At 52.3% G+C, this 16,883-nt stretch overlaps 1 protein-coding gene across 7 annotated transcripts in view; it reads right to left on the reverse strand.

The window, feature by feature from the left end:
* Positions 1-11,933: 11,933 nt before the first annotated feature.
* Positions 11,934-16,883, reverse strand: part of AGAP1 (ArfGAP with GTPase domain, ankyrin repeat and PH domain 1) — a 570,436-nt gene continuing 565,486 nt past the window's right edge. For all 7 annotated transcript variants that reach the window (XM_088835100.1, XM_088835099.1, XM_088835098.1 and 4 more), the window contains 2 exons: positions 15,305-15,560; positions 11,934-13,005 (listed from right to left, as the gene is read on the reverse strand). In XM_088835100.1, coding sequence (XP_088691226.1) covers positions 12,802-13,005; positions 15,305-15,560 — 460 coding nt within the window. In that variant the 3' untranslated portion in view covers positions 11,934-12,801. The remainder of the gene's footprint in view (positions 13,006-15,304; positions 15,561-16,883) is intronic.

Here is a 16,883-nt window from a genome sequence, read left to right on the forward strand (position 1 = left end):
CCTTTTTCTATTTGGAACCAGTCTGTTGTTCCATGACCAGTTCTAACTGTTGCTTCCTGACCTGCATACAGGTTTCTCAAGAGGCAGGTCAGGTGGTCTGGTATTCCCATCTCTTTCAGAATGTTCCTCAGTTTATTGTGATCCATACAGTCAAAGGCTTTGGCATAGTCAATGAAGCAGAAATAGATGTTTTTCTGGAACGCTCTTGCTTTCTCCATGATCCAGCGGATGTTGGCAATTTGATCTCTGGTGCCTCCGCCTTTTCTAAAACCTGCTTGAACATCTGGAAGTTCACGGTTCACATATTGCTGAAGCCTGGCTTGGAGAATTTTGAGCATGACTTTACTAGTGTGTGAGATGAGTGCACTTGTGCAGTAGTTTGAGCATTCTTTGGCATTGTCCTTCTTTGGGATTGGAATGAAGACTGACCTTTTCCAGTCCTGTGGCCACTGCTGAGTTTTCCAAATTGGCTGGCATATTGAGTGCAGCACTTTCACAGCATCATCTTTCAGGATTTGAAATAGCTCAACTGGAATTCCATCACCTCCACTAGCTTTGTTCGTAGTGATGCTTTCTAAGGCCCACTTGACTTCACATTCCACGATGTCTGGCTCTAGGTCAGTGATCACGTTATCGTGACTATCTTGGTCGTGAAGATCTTTTTTGTACAGTTCTTCTGTGTATTCTTGCCACCTCTTCTTAATATCTTCTGCTTCTGTTAGGTCCATACCATTTCTGTCCTTTATCGAGCCCATCTTTGCATGAAACCAACTACACTTCAACATAAATCAATAAACATTAAAAGAAAAAGAGAAAATGGTGCCACTGGTACCACTGGGTGGACTGTCCGCACCCCAGAGCTCCGCGCAGGGTTGTCTCCTTGCCCTCATTCAGGGGCTATTTGAGTGGAGCCCAGGCAGTCTAGGGGCCGCCAGACTGATGTGGAGTCACGGATCCCAAGTGAGCCACAGGATTGGGCAAACACAAGGGGGTGCCCCGTGACGGTCAAGGGGAGCCTAATCAGAGAGCGGGAGCCGGGCGGAGGGGGCCCTCAGGGTGGGGGAGACCTCCTTGCGGAAGGGGCAGTTCGTGGGAGACCCCAAAGATGAGAAGGAGCTGCCGGGCGGGGGCGTGGTTTTCCCAGGGAAGAGAAGAGATGGACAGAGGTCCAGAGCAGGAGACAGGCCTGAGAGCTGGGTGAGGGGCCCCGGGGCAAGAGGCTGGAGTGAGAGAGATGGGGGGCAGAGCAGGAAACCCCGCGGGGGCCCCCATTAGGACGGCGGGCTTTCCCGTGGGAGCTTGAAGATGTTTTGAGCAGGGGGCTGGTGAGGTCAGGTCCCCAGGAGGACAGTTGGTTGGGGGGAGGAGGATTTGAAGGGGTCTCCAGTGGGCAGGAGAGAAGCTGTGGTCTGGTGGGAGGGGGCTGGCGGGCAGGGACGGAGGGAGGGGAAACACTGGAGACCCCGTGGGAGGGCAGGAGGCCCTGGTGAGCCTGGTCTTCTGGATGGTTCCCATCTCTGTGAGCTAAGACTGTGGTGAGGGGTCTGTTTGATCTTTGTTCCTTCAGATTCTCGATCTCACAGTTTGCTCCCAGCTTGAAAGCTTCCTAATTTTTAATCAACTTGTTCCCCTACTTTATTAATCAGTTAAGGAGTCATTTGACCAGTTTTGCTGTTGTTCAGTCGCTCAGTCGTGTCTCACGCTTCGTGGCCCCATGGACTGCAGTGCTCCTTCTCCTTCTGCCCTCCAGTGTCTCCCAGAGCTTGCTCACACACATGTCCGTCGAGTCGGTGACGCCATCCAACCCTCTCATCCTCTGTCATCCCCTTCTTCTGCCACCTTCAATCTTTCCCAGCATCAGGGTCTTTTCCAGCGAGTCGGCTCTTCGCATCAGGTGGCCAAGGTATTGGGGTTTCAGATTCAGCATCAGTCCTTCCAATGAATACTCAGGGTTGATTTCCTTTAGGATGGACTGGCTTGATCTCCTTGCAGTCCAAGGGACTCTCAAGAGTCTTAGTATGAGTAAAAAAATACATTAATAAAAAGACCTAACCACTTTCTTCAAAGTCAGTGGCAAACCGTGAGTTTTAAAATGTACCTCGAAATAACTTTTAATCAGTGCTTACTTACGGGGAACAGGTGGACAGTATAAAGAAGAAACGAGAAAGCACTCACAACTCCTCATAGAGAGACGCCATTGCTAACATTTTGGATATTTTTTTCTGGATATAAGATTGTCTTTATTTACATTGAAAAAGTCTCTTAAAAGAAACAACAGTAAAAAAGAAAAAAAAAAGAATGTCTTTATTTAATAGATTAGTCTTAAATACACTCTTTCCTAACTTTTAAATGTATACTGCATCATTTCCCCAGGTGATAAACACAACCTGAATGACTTATCTGCCCTTATATATATGTATGTGTGTGTACCTGAATCGCCTTGCTGTACACTTGAAACCAACATATTATAAATCAACTATACTTCAATAAAAACATAACTATCCCCCTACTGTTAGACTTTGTATTCCCCATATTTTGTTATTACAAAAACTGTAGACATGAACATCCTTCACAAAAACGTCTAATTAATCACATTACTCCTTGGCCAGATTCCTAGACATTGAATTTGGTTGTGTAATTAACACATATTTATGGAGCTCCCACTGTGATGAAGACTTGTCTGGGCCCTGGATTCCTGGGCCAGAGGAGAGGTTTGCAGAGCCTCTGCACACAATTCCATGTCACTGTGTGGAAACGCTATTGTACTTGGTCTCCATCAACAGCGTGTTGGGGACAGCTAGACTGCAGGTTGGCCAGCACTGTAGGCGTTCGCTTAAAAAAGAAGAAAGTGGCTGTAAATTCTGGGCACTCAGTCTCAATTCTGTCACCTTACTGACCTGGCAGAACACTCCTTAGGCCGGCAAGGTGAGGGATTCAGCTCCCTACCCCTGGGGCTGGAAAAGCTGTGACCTTTCACGGGGGAGAAGGGATGCTCTGAGGTTGACACAAGAGCACGGGAGGGAAGCTGGGAGTGGTCAGGAAGCGGCAGACCAGGACGGACCAGGAGCTGCCGAGCGAACTGAGCCCGGGCCAACCTGCCCCCTGGACAGCTCCCTGGGGAGGGTTCTGGGTGCCGACAGACAGGTGTGTTTGGATTTGGGGAACCTAAGGGTGGAGGGGCAGAGACCCAGGGCTGCTCACTCAACAGCTGTTCCCCCTTCCTTATCACCAGACCTGGCCCTACCGAGGCCCCCTTGCAGCCCTGAATGACCCCATGCTGTCAGGCCTGTGGCGTGTCAGTGGCCACAGGTGGGGGTCCAAGGACGCTGAATTGGAAAGGCCAACTAGGCTGCCCCTTCCTTTCTCCCCTCCTGGAAGGCAGGTGCTGGACGTGCAATAGCCTTCAGTGGGAGCTGGGAAGAGACAAGCACCCACAAATGGTGGTTGACCAGGTGGCCAGGTCCAGGTGGCCTTCTGGTATGGTCCAGGCGGCCCTGGCCTGCCCTCCTCCTTCAGGTGTCTTCCCTTATTTAAGCCACGGTTTTGTAAAATCTCTTATCAAATAGATAACCAGTATGTATGAGACATTACTTTGCCAACAAAGGTCCATCTAGTCAAGGCTATGGTTTTTCCAGTGGTCATGTATGGATGTGAGAGTCAAACTATAAAGAAAGCTGAGCGTCGAAGAATTGATGCTTTTGAACTGTGGTGTTGAAGACTCTTGAGAGTCCCTTGGACTTCAGAGAGATCAGATCAGTCACTCCTAAAGGAAATCAGTCCTAAATATCCATTGGAAGGACTGATGTTGAAGCTGAAACTCTAATACTTTGGCCACCTGATGTGAAGAACTGACTCATTGGAAAAAGACCCTGATATTGGGAAAGATTGAAGGCAGGAGGAGAAGGGGATGACAGAGGATGAGATGGCTGGATGGCATCACTGACTCAATGGACATGAGTTTGAGTAAGCTCCGGTAGTTGGTGATGGACAGGGAGGCCAGGCATGCTGCAGTCCATGGGGTCACAAAGAGTCGGACACGACTGAGTGACTGAACTGATGCATGTGAATGGAACTGACCCCTCTTGAAATCACTTTTCTTTGTCCTTTTGGGGGTTATTTCCTAGAAGACAAGTCAGCTCTGATATGGTTTGAATTTGGCCTGCTGGGGGTCACATCACCCCCAAGGATGGTGTCCCCTTCTGTAGCAAAATTTGCAAGACACTTTGTGGTGATGTAGGCTCCCCATGCTGTGGGGAAGTCTCAACAGAACTTAACGCTAGCATGTCCTGCGATATGTGGCTCTGTCTTTACTGACATGGAAGACTTGGGGGGGCGCAGGGGAGAAGCCACCCTTCTCTCTGTAGAAAGAAACATCTGGAACATGCTCAACTCACTAACAGTGGTGATGGTCGGGTGGTGGCATCTGGGGTGTGTCACCTTCTTTATGCTTTTCTGATTTGGGCAGTAAAGATAGGATGTATTGTGCATGAGAAAATTTTTTTAATTTTTTGATGCTAGAGACAAACATCTTTATTAAAGATAGCACCAACATTTTGGCAAACATCTAATATTAATACTAGCATCATGCTGGAATGGGTTGATTTCCTAGCCACTGCGGACGCCTCATCACACATCTAGCGCAGTGCAGTCCAGCGCAAAGATAACATCCAAAACGTATGATGCATGGGAGCTTCCGGGCCCTGATGATTCCTGGCTGGAGGAGCCACGGCCTCTTGGAGTTTTTTGTAAATAAAAAAAGTCAGAAGAGCTGCTCCTTGTTTTTTATCTCTTGCCATGACTACAGCCCCTGGGCCAGTTTCCTCATGCAAGAGGCTGTCTGACCCTAAGAGAATCCCTTTGGTAAGCGAGTCCAATTAATCATGACAAATAAACCCTCCCCCTCTGCCCCTGCCCCACCCCCAAAACCCAAGGAAAACCTCCAAAGAAGCGATGGAGACATATTTCCATTTCTTTATTAGAAAGAGGCCTCTACACTATAGCCACCTCTCTCCATTACTTTACACATTTTTCTTTTTTCCCCTTAGAATACTGTACAGCTGACACAAAAAATCCCAAGGCAGGAAAATACAAACTGGCATATTTAATCAAAACAAGCTCATATGAAATAACAAGCAAAGTGAAATGTCTGTCAATGGTTTTAATTACAGTACAAACAATATAAATAAAGCATCGAGTCATTGTGAAACATAAACTTGCTGAATGAGGTAATATAAAAACAACCAAAAGAAAAAACAAAGAAAACAAACCCATCTCTGGATAAACCCCAGGCTACTCTTCCATCTTCTATACACGGCTATTTACAGGAGAGAAATGCGGTAGAATGCGCCGCATCCAGGACTTCCCTGTGACCTCCCCAAAATGCCTCTTGGTCGTCACCTCTGACCTGCTCAGGCTTCCCTTTCGGTAACACACCCAGCTACAAGATGGGAACCTGGTTCCAAGTCAGGGGCAGGAGAGTGGGGGTCTGTCTGGGGCAGGAAGCTGCTCCCTGGGACCCACGTGGTGGCGCCTGCAGCTGGTACCCGGGGCTGCCAGCCCACACGCCTTTGATGAAGGGCACATAGCATCGCCAGTATTCAGGCGCTAAGCCAGGGCGAGAGCAGGAGCCTCAAGAATTTGCTGTATTTTAGACGTAAAATCCCGGTTGGAGGAAAGAAACTGTGCTGCTTTTCAATGTTTGGAGGGGGCATTCTGTCTAAGACCAAGATGCGTGAACGGCCACAAAGCAGTTTCTAAGGGGACCCCTGCCTAGCCACTCAAGTCCGTCAGCATGCCTGTAACAGTCCTAGAGAGGAAGGGGCCGGGACCCTGGGGTGGGCCTGGGAGTGACCTGCTCACGTGGCCAGCGACAGCGGCCTCCCCAGCTCCGGGCTCCGGCATCTGTCCTCCCAGAAAGATGTGCTTTTTCCCCAGGTGGCTCAACGCAGTCAGGTGCACCCCCGAGTACACTGGGCTGCCCACCAAGGTCTCTGCACGAAACTGGGCCCTCAGTTTCTAACACAGGCGTCCATCAGGGATGGGGAGACCCAAGACGTCCTTCGTCCAGCCTCCGACACCCCTGTAACTTCCACGAACCAGTGCTGAGTGTGAGCCCCCAGGGCTTGGGCAGTCTCTCCTTTTTACAAGAGTATCTGAACCCGCTCAGATGTTAGCTTCTGGGCCGGCGTGGACGCCGCCTGGCAGTAGGGAGACGGGGGGGGGTGGTCCAATTTGGGGGCAACTGTGCCCAACAGTGGGTGCGTGCGCTGAGGGGGTCTGCTGCACTCCGAAGATCCCCCAGCCCTCCTGCATCTCGTTTGGTTCCTTTCTTTCATCTGCATCTCAAGACGAAGGTCACGGAATGCTCACGGACTCTGAAATCTGGATCAGTCCTAAATGCTCGAGGACGGGCAAGGCTCTCCCCTACTCCTTGACCAAGACCCTCAGGGGGTCCCTCTCAACAGACGCCAGTCAGACCCAACAGAAGACAGGCCTTGAGCCCACCTCTCACTCACAGGGGCTCCCTGCCTCACCTTGCATTCGGGCAGCAACTGCATGATGCTGGGTGTCCTGGGGGCTGGGGACGGCCTTCAGGACCACCGCAAGTCTCTGCTGGGCACGCCTGCCCCAACCCTGCCCTCTCTTTGGCACTGAAGGCCTTTTTTTTTTGGATGGGATGAAGGCCTCAGATAAGGACATTTTAACCAAAGAGGAGAAAACCCCCAAACCAAATGCGGTCAACAAAAAAATACAATACACCCTAAGTGAAACGCGGTGAGGAGAGGTTTTCAAGTTCATGGTCATGGCCGCCTTGTTTTGGGGAGTGTGCCTACTACACAGGTGAAACAGAAATACATCTAAAACATGGGCTACAAAAAAAAAATCACGGATTAAAAACAGACTTTCTTGTTTTACAGAATACTCTGCTGATGAGATGTCCTCTAATTTCAACTTGGACTGAAACCACAACAGCCAAACTGGAAAAGAGGGTTTGCTCTATGTTTAAAATCAGCAGATACCCAAAATGAGACAGGGAATTTATTCATATTAAAAAAAAATCTATTCAGGACAGCGTTTGTTTTCTAACGGGAGGAAAATCTGTGGTTTGGAGATAATGATGTCTTAGGTGGCCGAGACAGACGGGGCCGCAAACCCTGAGTGGCAGTGTTTGTTTCTTGGACGTCACAGCATCTTGGGGTCCTGGAACGACTTCCTGGCAGTGATGGGATTCAAAGTGCATCTACCCCAAGTGACCAATCCCCGCCCCTCCCCGCTTCTCTCATCTGCATAACCGGAAGGAATCTGAGGTCTTGACTGACGGGTGACCTGATTCAGAAACCTGAGCAACGAAGGAGCCATGGGCGCTGGGCAGCGCAGGGGGCAGACCACGCCCTTCTCAGCAAGCCAGGTGTGTATCGGGGACCCCGCCCACACCTGAAGGCCCAGCAGCCACCAGGCTTCCTGTGGGAAGTCACTGGGGGGTGGTCCAAAGAAGCGCATCTGACTAATGGCTGAGAGGAAACCGCGAGTCTCGATGCCAAAGGCCCTTATGGAGCTTTTTTGGGAAGGATGAGGGTGAAAATCACTCCGAGACACGACTTCACAATGTGAGACCCATGTATGAGGAGGCAGTTAGAAATAAATTATATTTCCTGGGGAAGAAATATGTGCTTCTCCAGCACGTTTCTGTCTGAATTCCTTCCTGACGGCTTTCTCAATTCGTGCACTTGAAGGACATAAATATAATCCAGGGGAGTTCTGGAAAAGTCGCCATGACCTTGGGGGGTGGCGCTTGGAGGGGTGTAAACAGAGCAGGTTGTGGGGGAAGGGGCCGACTTGCCTTCCCACTGTCTGTGCTTTCTGAGCAGCTCCTGAGACCCGGCCTGGCCTGCTCAGAGAGGCCCTCCAATGTGACACGGCTTATGAGCCTCCCCAGGTGGGCAGGCGGCATGCCTCCTCTTGCTTCCAGAACATTCTAAACAGAGAAAGGACCGGCGGGGTTGGAGCCACAGGAGCCCACGTCACCCCCAGGAGCACAGCTCGGGCCGGGGGTGAGTCGGGCAGGAGGCGGGGCCCACTCTGAATGGGAAGGAGGTGACCACCAAGGACAGGCGTGGGACAAGGCGAGTGTCACCCCTGAAGATGAAGCGAGCCCCGCAGGGTGGGTGCTTGCCGACCAACCACACAGACTCAGGGAGGGACAGAGGGGAGGGAGAAAGAGACAAGAAGGCTGGAGGTGGGGTGGATGGATGGCCGGAGGCAGGCAGTGGAGCCTGAGGCCATACCCCGCCAGCCCAGGGTGCCCGGTAAGAAGCTCTAGTTTTAAAGGGAAGCAGGGCAAAGACCCCGATGCTGGGAAAGACTGAAGGCAGGAGAAGGGGACGACAGAGGATGAAATGGTTGGATGGCATCACCGACTCGATGGACATGAGTTTAAGCAAGCTTTCCAGGAGCTGGGGATGGACAGGGAGGCCTGGTGTGCTGTAGTCCACAGGGTCATAGAGTTGGACACAACTGACTGACTGAACTGAACTGAGGGCAAAAGACACTGAACGGGGTCTGAACACAAGTGCATCCGGCAGCCTCTGGGCGCCGGAGGAGGTGTCTGCAGGGGGCAGGCCTGTGGCATCAACAACGCAGCAGAGAGTGGGGGAAGAGAGAGGGGTGGTCGCGGCCTGAAGCAGCGGGAGTGAATGGCGTGAGGGAGACGCCAGCTGTCCTTACCGAGAAATGCCAACTCGGAGGAAGAGGCTGGAGGGTGCACTTCAGTGGCTGGGCTGAGGGCGCGGGGCGGAGTGGGCTCACTCCTGGGGGTGGGCAGCCCTCACAGCCCCGCTCCCTCCTCTGATGCATGAACAGATGGGCTCTGCAGGGACAAGGGGGCCTGGATGAGGAGGTCCGGCAAACAGGCTCAGCCACCAACTCCCGGGGACACTGGCTCGTGGCTGTGCAGCCAGCTCAGGGCGGGGGGGCGGGTGTGTGTTTCTTGGCTGGTCCTCTGGCTCCTGTACCGTCCGCGTTCTGTTCTTAATAAACACCCCTGTGTCCTGACGAGCCAGTCCCTGGCTGGGCGTCGGGCCAGCACTCATCACATGGGACCCACACCCTGCAAGGCCACTGGGTTTCACCGCTGCAGAGGGACCTGGGGAAGCTGGAAGCTGCCCAGGGCGGGGCGGCGAGGCCAGGTGACCCTAGGTCTGTTCAGCCCCGGGGCTGCCTTTCTCATCGGACTGTTCCCTAATGAAGCGGTGACCGCTCCTTTGGAAGCACGGGGCATGACTCTGGACGTGTGGGGGTGGCACACAAGTGGGAGGCCCCCAGGTGATGCTGGAGGCCAAGGCTGGGTACCAGCAGACTGCATCACGCTGCATGGAACCTCAGGGGAGTGGGCTGCTACGGTCACAGCCACGGCCCAGGGCCCTGCAGGAAAGGGGCTGATGGAAGGATCGCAGGCCTGAGAAATACAGGAAGGGCTGCTCTCTCCTGAGGGCCCAACAGTCAGCAGCCGCCCTCACCTGCTTTCTGGGTGATTCCACACTGTGGGGAGGCTCCCTGGGGGATAGCGGGATCAAAGACTCGTGACTGTGATGCTCACCATTCATCTCCTGGGGAAGACAGGGGATGAGAGGGGGGACCTGGGACCCTGGCCTGAGGAACCATCCATCTGTCCACCCTAGAATTCAAGGTGCACCCGCGCACCGGCAGAAATCAAGGCTCCTTTCTCTGCAGGCTTCCCTGGCCACCAGAGAAATCCAGAGAGGTCTGTGACACATCCAGGGGCCCTCGTGAGTGGCCACCTGACCATATGCCTCCCCCAGCCAGTGGGTTTCTAGTCAAAGAAAAAATTTTAATTCTGAATAGAAAAGGTTACGTGGATTCTACAGCGGTTAACTCCCTGGGTCATTGTCATGTCCCTGAACGTACATGGAAATAAACTATGAAAACGTGACTCCCTTCCCAAACTGGTTATGTCTAACACAGGCCCTGTGTCCTTAATTCTCTGGCCTTGGTGTCAGTAAGGCTTGAAGATGGGAATGAGAATACTGTCGGCAGAGAAAGGGTTTCTAGTTTGACACTGAAACACAGATGAGCCAGCTTTATTTTAAAAGAAAACGCTTGAAACCCACTACCACCTTTTTTCTGTTGCTAAAACTTGGGATCAAAATTTAGCAGGCCGCCTCCTGGAGCAGATCACCATTGCTAAAAATAGCAGGAGAGGGGTCACGTTTTCCAGGGAGGAACCAACGAAGCCCCAGCGCTGGAGGGAGGGAAGGGAAGAAACCAGCCTAGCGTAGCGGTCGTGAAAGGCTAAGTGAAAACAGAAGTCATCTGGGAAAATATTATATTATAGACACATCTAATAATCTGTACACACTCATATACATCCCGAAGAGAAGCCTTACAAGGAATTCCTTTTCTTTTCAAAAGAAGGCTTCACTATGATAAAGCATTCCTATGGTGGGAAGTAACTACAATGAAATAATTTAATAATTTCGTTTATACTCTATCTGCGTTCACCACATAATAACGTCTATGCTAACGGGGGGCGGGGGGGTGGCCAATGGGTGTGGCTGGATTAGAACAGTAATGCGTTCTTCAAAAACAGGAAGGACTGTTTGTTCCCCCCCCCCATTCACATTTAAAATAACCACACAGTGATGACACACAGAATTAAAAACCGGGCGGAGGAGGATTAGGGACCTGTCCTCAAGGTTCCCGGGCCAGTGGCTTGTGTGCCTGTTTATCCTGGGAAACGCCGGATTCCACCGGGCTGTGTCCAGGTGAGAGATGCCCGTGAAACACTGACCCATGTAGAAACTGTGTAAAGCTTTATTTTTTTCACCCACCTACTTTGTTTTTTTTAAGTGAAAGAAGAGGACAAACTCTTACAAAATAGAAGGCTTCATACATGAGAGCAAGGGGCTTCCCCGGGGGGCGGCCGGGGGGGTCCTCTGTTTTGGTGCTGCCAATCCTGTGCTATCCTTCAAGGGGACACCCCGTGTCCCCATCCTACCGCCAAGGGGCTCAAGGCACAGCTGCCCCCTTTCTTTAACCGAAGGTGCCGCCATCTGGTTGGTTATGTTTGGCCACCATGCTGGAGGTGGCTGAAGAAGCAGCCAGAATCCATGATGACAGCAAACCGCGTGACGCACTAAAATGATAGGCCTGGCCACCAGGTTAAAACAAAAAAGCCTTAGGGAGTCTCAGGAGTCAGTCTGTGCCCCCACATTGGCAGCGGTGGTCAGGGTGGACCTTTGCAAAGCGCCAGGGTGTGGGGTTTGGAGAGGCCCCGTGTCTGAACACAGCGCTTCCTCGCAGTTAGCAAAAGCAGCGTCGGATAGCGATCATGCTTTCGGTAATGAGCAATCACGTGCCTCTTCCCCCCCAATATGCTTGCTTTTCTTCCTCCCCTTTCTTGATTTTAATAAGCAAATGGTACCACCATCTTATTCTGATGTGCTCCTTTTTAAAAGCTGTACATCACATTAATGGAAGTGTTTACTGCTGGGAATATTTCCCATGTACAATGATCTGTAACCCTCCTGTCTCAACTAGTTGCATATTATTAGTTCACATCCAGTTCAATTTATAAATTAACAGAGGTGCCATTTGTCTGTACAAAAATCAATGCATATTTATGAACTTCTTTTATTCAAATAGATTTTCAACACATCTCGTCTAAAGACAGAATACAGAGGCCTGCGTGACTTGGGCTGCATGGGCCCCGCAGTGACTGAGACCCAAGACACCCACCGTGGCAGAAGGACAAAAAATATCTCTCTGGTTTGGGCAAAAAAAAAATAGCCTTTTACACCTTTACTGAGTTTACTAAATGTGCTTGAAATGTCGTGGTTAGCGGAATTCGTGGTTTCCTTTTGAAATTCCAAGTCACTCTTATTTATTTTTTTCCATTTTGTTTTTGCACCAAGGAGACTGCAGTCAAATAATACTCAGCAACTGATTTCCTCTCTTTGGACTGAAAAATTAAACAGATACTAAATTATGACAGTGAATTTAGAAAGGAGGGCTCCAAGGGCTTGGGAGAACATGCCTGGGATAATACGCGGCTTCTCAGAGTATTGCGATCACATCGTGGCAATCACCCGAGCGTGCTGTGTAACTACCTCCGCCGCTAATACGCTTTCTTCCCGGTGATGAGTAATCATGTTCTATTAAGCAGCGGTAATGCTGGAAGAACTCAACTACACGAGCGTAATGAAGCCAGTATCCTCCCTGGACAGATTAGCTACAACTGATTTGACACATACCATCATAGGGGCTTCAAACCTGACAAACTCTGCTTGCTTCTGATTTATGCCGTCAAGCTCCTCGGAGAAGAGATGAAATCCAAGTGTTCCGTTTGGTAGAGGTGAAATGTACTGATGTGCTTAACTGCCAGTTAAGGAGAGTCACCCCCTTCCTGCTGGCTGCGTCGCCCTCCCCACCCCCCACCCCCCGCGCGCCACCCCCACCGCCCCTTGTGCCGTGCTCCGTCTTCTCCGGCCGGCCGCCGGAGGGACCAGGGGTCCGGGCGCTGTGTGCTACCATCAAGAACCCAGGCCCTCCGGCCGCTCCTGTGTCGTCGGTCGGGGGGAGTCTATGCAAAGGAATCGACGCTGCAGCCTCTTCGCGCCCCGGAGGGCCGTCTGGGTTTTGTGATTTTGCCGGGGGTGAGGTGGGGGTGGGGTGGTGGGTGGGTGCGTGGCCGAGGACCACCAGGAGAAGTGAGGGGGACCCGATGGGACTCACGTGGGTGACTCCCCAGGGCGCGCGCGGGAGGCTGCGGGCACACCGCGGTCCTCAGATGACGGTGGGCACCCTCCCGCCGCTGTTGTTGCGGTTAGTGTTCTTCCGGGACAGGTTGGGGGTGGCCATGAGCGCGAAGCGCTCGTCGGGGCAGCCGTACTGCAGCAGGACTTCGGTGCACTCCTGGCTGGAGGCCTGCCGCGCGTAGGCCAGTGCCGTGTTCCCGTGCGCGTCGCGGGCCATCACGTCCACCCCGTACTGTGGAGGCAACAGAGCCGTGTTAGGGTCGTGGGAGGGAGGGGACCGGGCGGGTGGGTAGGTGGGTGGGGTCCACCCCATGTGCGCGTGCGCGCAGCTGGGCGGATACAGCACCGGAGATGCGGAGATGCGCTCCTGGAGGGCTGGGGAGACCAGTGCTCAGGGTCGCTGGCGCAGCCTGGCAGCCCGCGCTCCCGGCCCAGGTGTATTCTTTAAGGAAACAATGTGCTTTCCGCATCTAAAGCCCTTCCCCTGTGCAACAGAAATGGACCAAGGATAATTCTAGTTTTGCTATTTCTGTTTTGACTTTCCCATTGTAAACACACAAGAAGATCTCTCTTAGGATCTCAGAGGCAATTCATTTCCATTGTAGGAAATAGGTAAGGAATATCTAAGAGCACAAGAAGGAAAAAAGTCACTTATAGTCCGGCTATTCAGAGATAATCTTGGTTAATATCTCAATGATTTCCTTCTAATGGTTTTCCTTTGAATCTAAATGCATATATGGGTAACTGAGATTAAACTGGCACAAATTATCTGGATCCTATTTTTTTTATGGAACACAGCACCCTGGTTACTTTCTCGGGTCATTAAGAGTCATTCATATGCGTGACTCCTAACAGCCACATAGCACTCCTCCCCGTGGGCACAGTTCAGTCCTCTGTCCTTGGTGGCTGCACATTTTGCGGTCAAGTCGCCAGTGGTGTCAACAGTGTTCTGATGTACGTCCTCCTGTTGACTCTATCTCAGGATCTCTGATGGTCAAGAGTGATGACTAGAAGGGGAAATATGAGATTCGATTACACCAATGCTTTTAGGCTTCCGGGTCTTGAGAAAGGGGGGACTGATGATCACTTCTTCTACCACAATGGATGAGTCTCATCTCCTGTCTTCAGGAAGCGTTAGCATGAAAGGGACTCTTGGCCAACATGAGGGGGAAAGATGGCGTGCGATTTGTTAACTGAACTAACCGTCTTCTCTCCCCCAACTTCTTATGTTGAAGTCTTAACCCCTAGTATTTCAGAATGTGCCTATGGTTGGAGACAGAGTTTTTAAAGAGATAATTAAGGTTAAGTGAGGTCATATGGGTAATGCTCTAATCCAACATGACCGATGTCCTTATAAGAAAAGAAAGAGACACCAGGGATGCTCATACACAGAGGAAAGGCCCTGCAAGGACACAGTGAGAAGTCAGCTGTCTGCAAGCCAAGGGAGAGGCCTCAAGGAAAAAAGACCCTGCTGTCACCTTGACCTTGGGACTTCTGGCCTCTAGAACCGTGAGAAAATCAATTTCTGCTGTTTAAGCCCCCTCATCTGTGGTATTTTCTCAGGGCAGCCCCAGCAGATTCATATGCAATTGCTTTTATAACAGGAAGCCGAACACTGATTCTGATAGCTCTGCATCTAAATCTCCCATTACACCCCTCCCAAGAGTCAGGGAGAATATGTAGAATGGAGCATCCTCCTAGGCTGTGTTGGACAGACCATGCCCTCCCTGGGGGTAGGAGGAGAAGAGCCCCCTGCTTCTTGACAGTGTCCCAGTGCTATGAGCACACACCACCCCTCCCTGCCCAGGGACCCTCTCAGTCCAGCTTTCTGCCATCCTTGGAATGGGGGGACCTCCCCTGGCCGAGGACCCCAGAGGTGTGCAGGTAGCTGCCATGGAGGGTGACTGGGCTTCTCGGAAGCAGCTCCGGGATGTTCTCTCTTTCTTTCCCCCATTACAGCTGCGTGGCAAATGCCTCAATAGAAATGTAAAAAGATAAACTTTTCGAAGTAGAAATTAATCAGAAGAAGCCCTTTGACAAACTCCTACCACGTCAAATCTCAAGGCGTAGGGTCTGACAGTTCTGCATTAGGTAAATGAAAGACACAAAGGGGTGGTAATGGGAAAACCACACCAACCGTTCCATTTATATGCACCCTCTCCACCCCTCTGCCCTCAAAAATAACGGGAGTTTTTCGTAAAAGGAACAACAGGGTCATCACCAACTAAGTTTGACCTGAGGGGGTCACCGCAAAGATGAACTTGGCAGAAACTGCAGCAAGTGCTGTGCAGAGTGGAGCACTCTGCCTGCATGGGGGGGGGCACACCCCCTATTCTTCCCATTTAAATTGGTGGTTTTGCGTGGTCCCTCACACAGGTGGGCTGAAAGGCAGGGGGCCCACCCCACACCTAAATCCTAACTGCCCGATTCCTAGTATTTCCCACTTTTCAGGTGGGTGCCCACCGCCTTCCCCCTGGGAGGGGCACAAGGACCCGCCTCGCCCGGTCCGCGGCGGGCGCTGGGCCACCTACCCAGATGAGCAGCTGGGCCAGGACCACATTGCCCTTCCGGCAGGCCAGGTGCAGCGCCGTCCGGCCGTCCGCTTCCCCGCAGGTCTCATTCACCTCGTCCCGGGAGCCGTGCGCCAGCAGCAGGATGACCATCCGCAGGTCCTCGTCGGCCGTGGCCCGCAGCAGGTGCTGGCCCAGGGACAGCTCCGTGCAGGGCAGCGGGGCCAGGAAGAGCTTCTGCTCATACTTGGCCCGGATCCACCGTTCCTTCTCTTCCCTGCAAGAGCCAGCAGACGGGTGCGGTCACAATCCCGGGGGAGACGGAGGCGACCCCTCTGCCCCGCCACCAGCCTGTGTGGTGTGTGCCCAGGAGGCTACCAGGGGAGAGGAGACAGTGGAGACAAGTGTGCTTACTGGAACCAGGAAGCTCCCCAGGAAAACCTGCCCTGCAGCATACAAAGTGGGTCCCCACCCGGAGCACTGCCTGGGATGCAGATATGCAGGCCCCATCCCAGCCCCGCCCCCGCCAGAACCTCCGGAGGGAAGCATTTTCACCAGCCCTGCAGGGGATTTTGACACCCTGAGGTGTGAGAGCCAGGGATCGGCCTTGATTTCTTTTGCTTTCCATGGCCCCAGAAGAAGCGCTCTGTGCTACCTTGGGCCCGCACCATGCAGGGCGGATGCCACAGGCCAGAGGCCTGAGCCACAGGGTTGAGCAGCCACGGTCAGAGGCCAGGATCCTAGAACACTCGCTGGAGTCCCCTGCACAGGGTGGCGGGCAGACTCCCCCCACGTGACCTTTGAGGGCTTAGCTCTCCTGGCATCTGCCCAGGAGGGGGTGTGTTTTGAATTCAGGAGTCCAGACGCTCCACATTCCCTGGGAAGAAAATGTGGATGCAGACCACACGTGAAAGAGCAATGACTCCAGCGGGGAGTTTGGGAAAGAGATACAAGCGAAGCTCATGTTCCTGCTGACTTTCTGATCTCAGTGCTGGGGTGTCAACAATTCCTTCACACACATGCATTCATCATGTATGATATCTGTGTTTTCCTTTTTGACTTACTCTGTGCTATATGACAGTCTCTAGGGCGGTCTACATCTCTACAAAATGACTCAGTTTCCTTCCTTTTTAGGGCAGAAATAGAGACGCGGATGCAGAGAACGGACCGTGGGTGTGTCGGGGTGGGGGGGCAGGAACTGGGAGAGTGTTGCTGACACGCACGCACTACCACGTTGTAACACAGCTAGCGCGAGGCTGCTGTATGTAGCGCAGGGAGCTCAGCTTGGAGCTCTATGGGGTCTCGGTGGGTGGGGTAGAGTGCTGTGGAGGAAGGCTCCAGACGGAGGGGATACACGTACACACGGAGCTGACTCCCTTCGCGGCACAGCAGAAACACACGCAACATGGTAAAGCAATTATACTAGAATAATAAACAGTTTTCAAGCAAATAAAAGATGGAAAAAAAAAAGACCCCAAGTCCTTCCCGCTAAAGAGCAGCTGGGTTTCTGAGGGAAAGTGTGGTGGGGCCCAGCTGACAGGCAGGCGGGCGGCCCCCTGAGGCTGAGTGGGGGTGCAGACGGCAGGGTACCTGGGAGGGA

Source organism: Moschus berezovskii, chromosome 4 (assembly GCF_049115385.1).
Source record: "Moschus berezovskii isolate FMDL1 chromosome 4, NW_MosBer_1.0, whole genome shotgun sequence".
In the NCBI taxonomy this organism is placed as follows: domain Eukaryota; kingdom Metazoa; phylum Chordata; class Mammalia; order Artiodactyla; family Moschidae; genus Moschus; species Moschus berezovskii.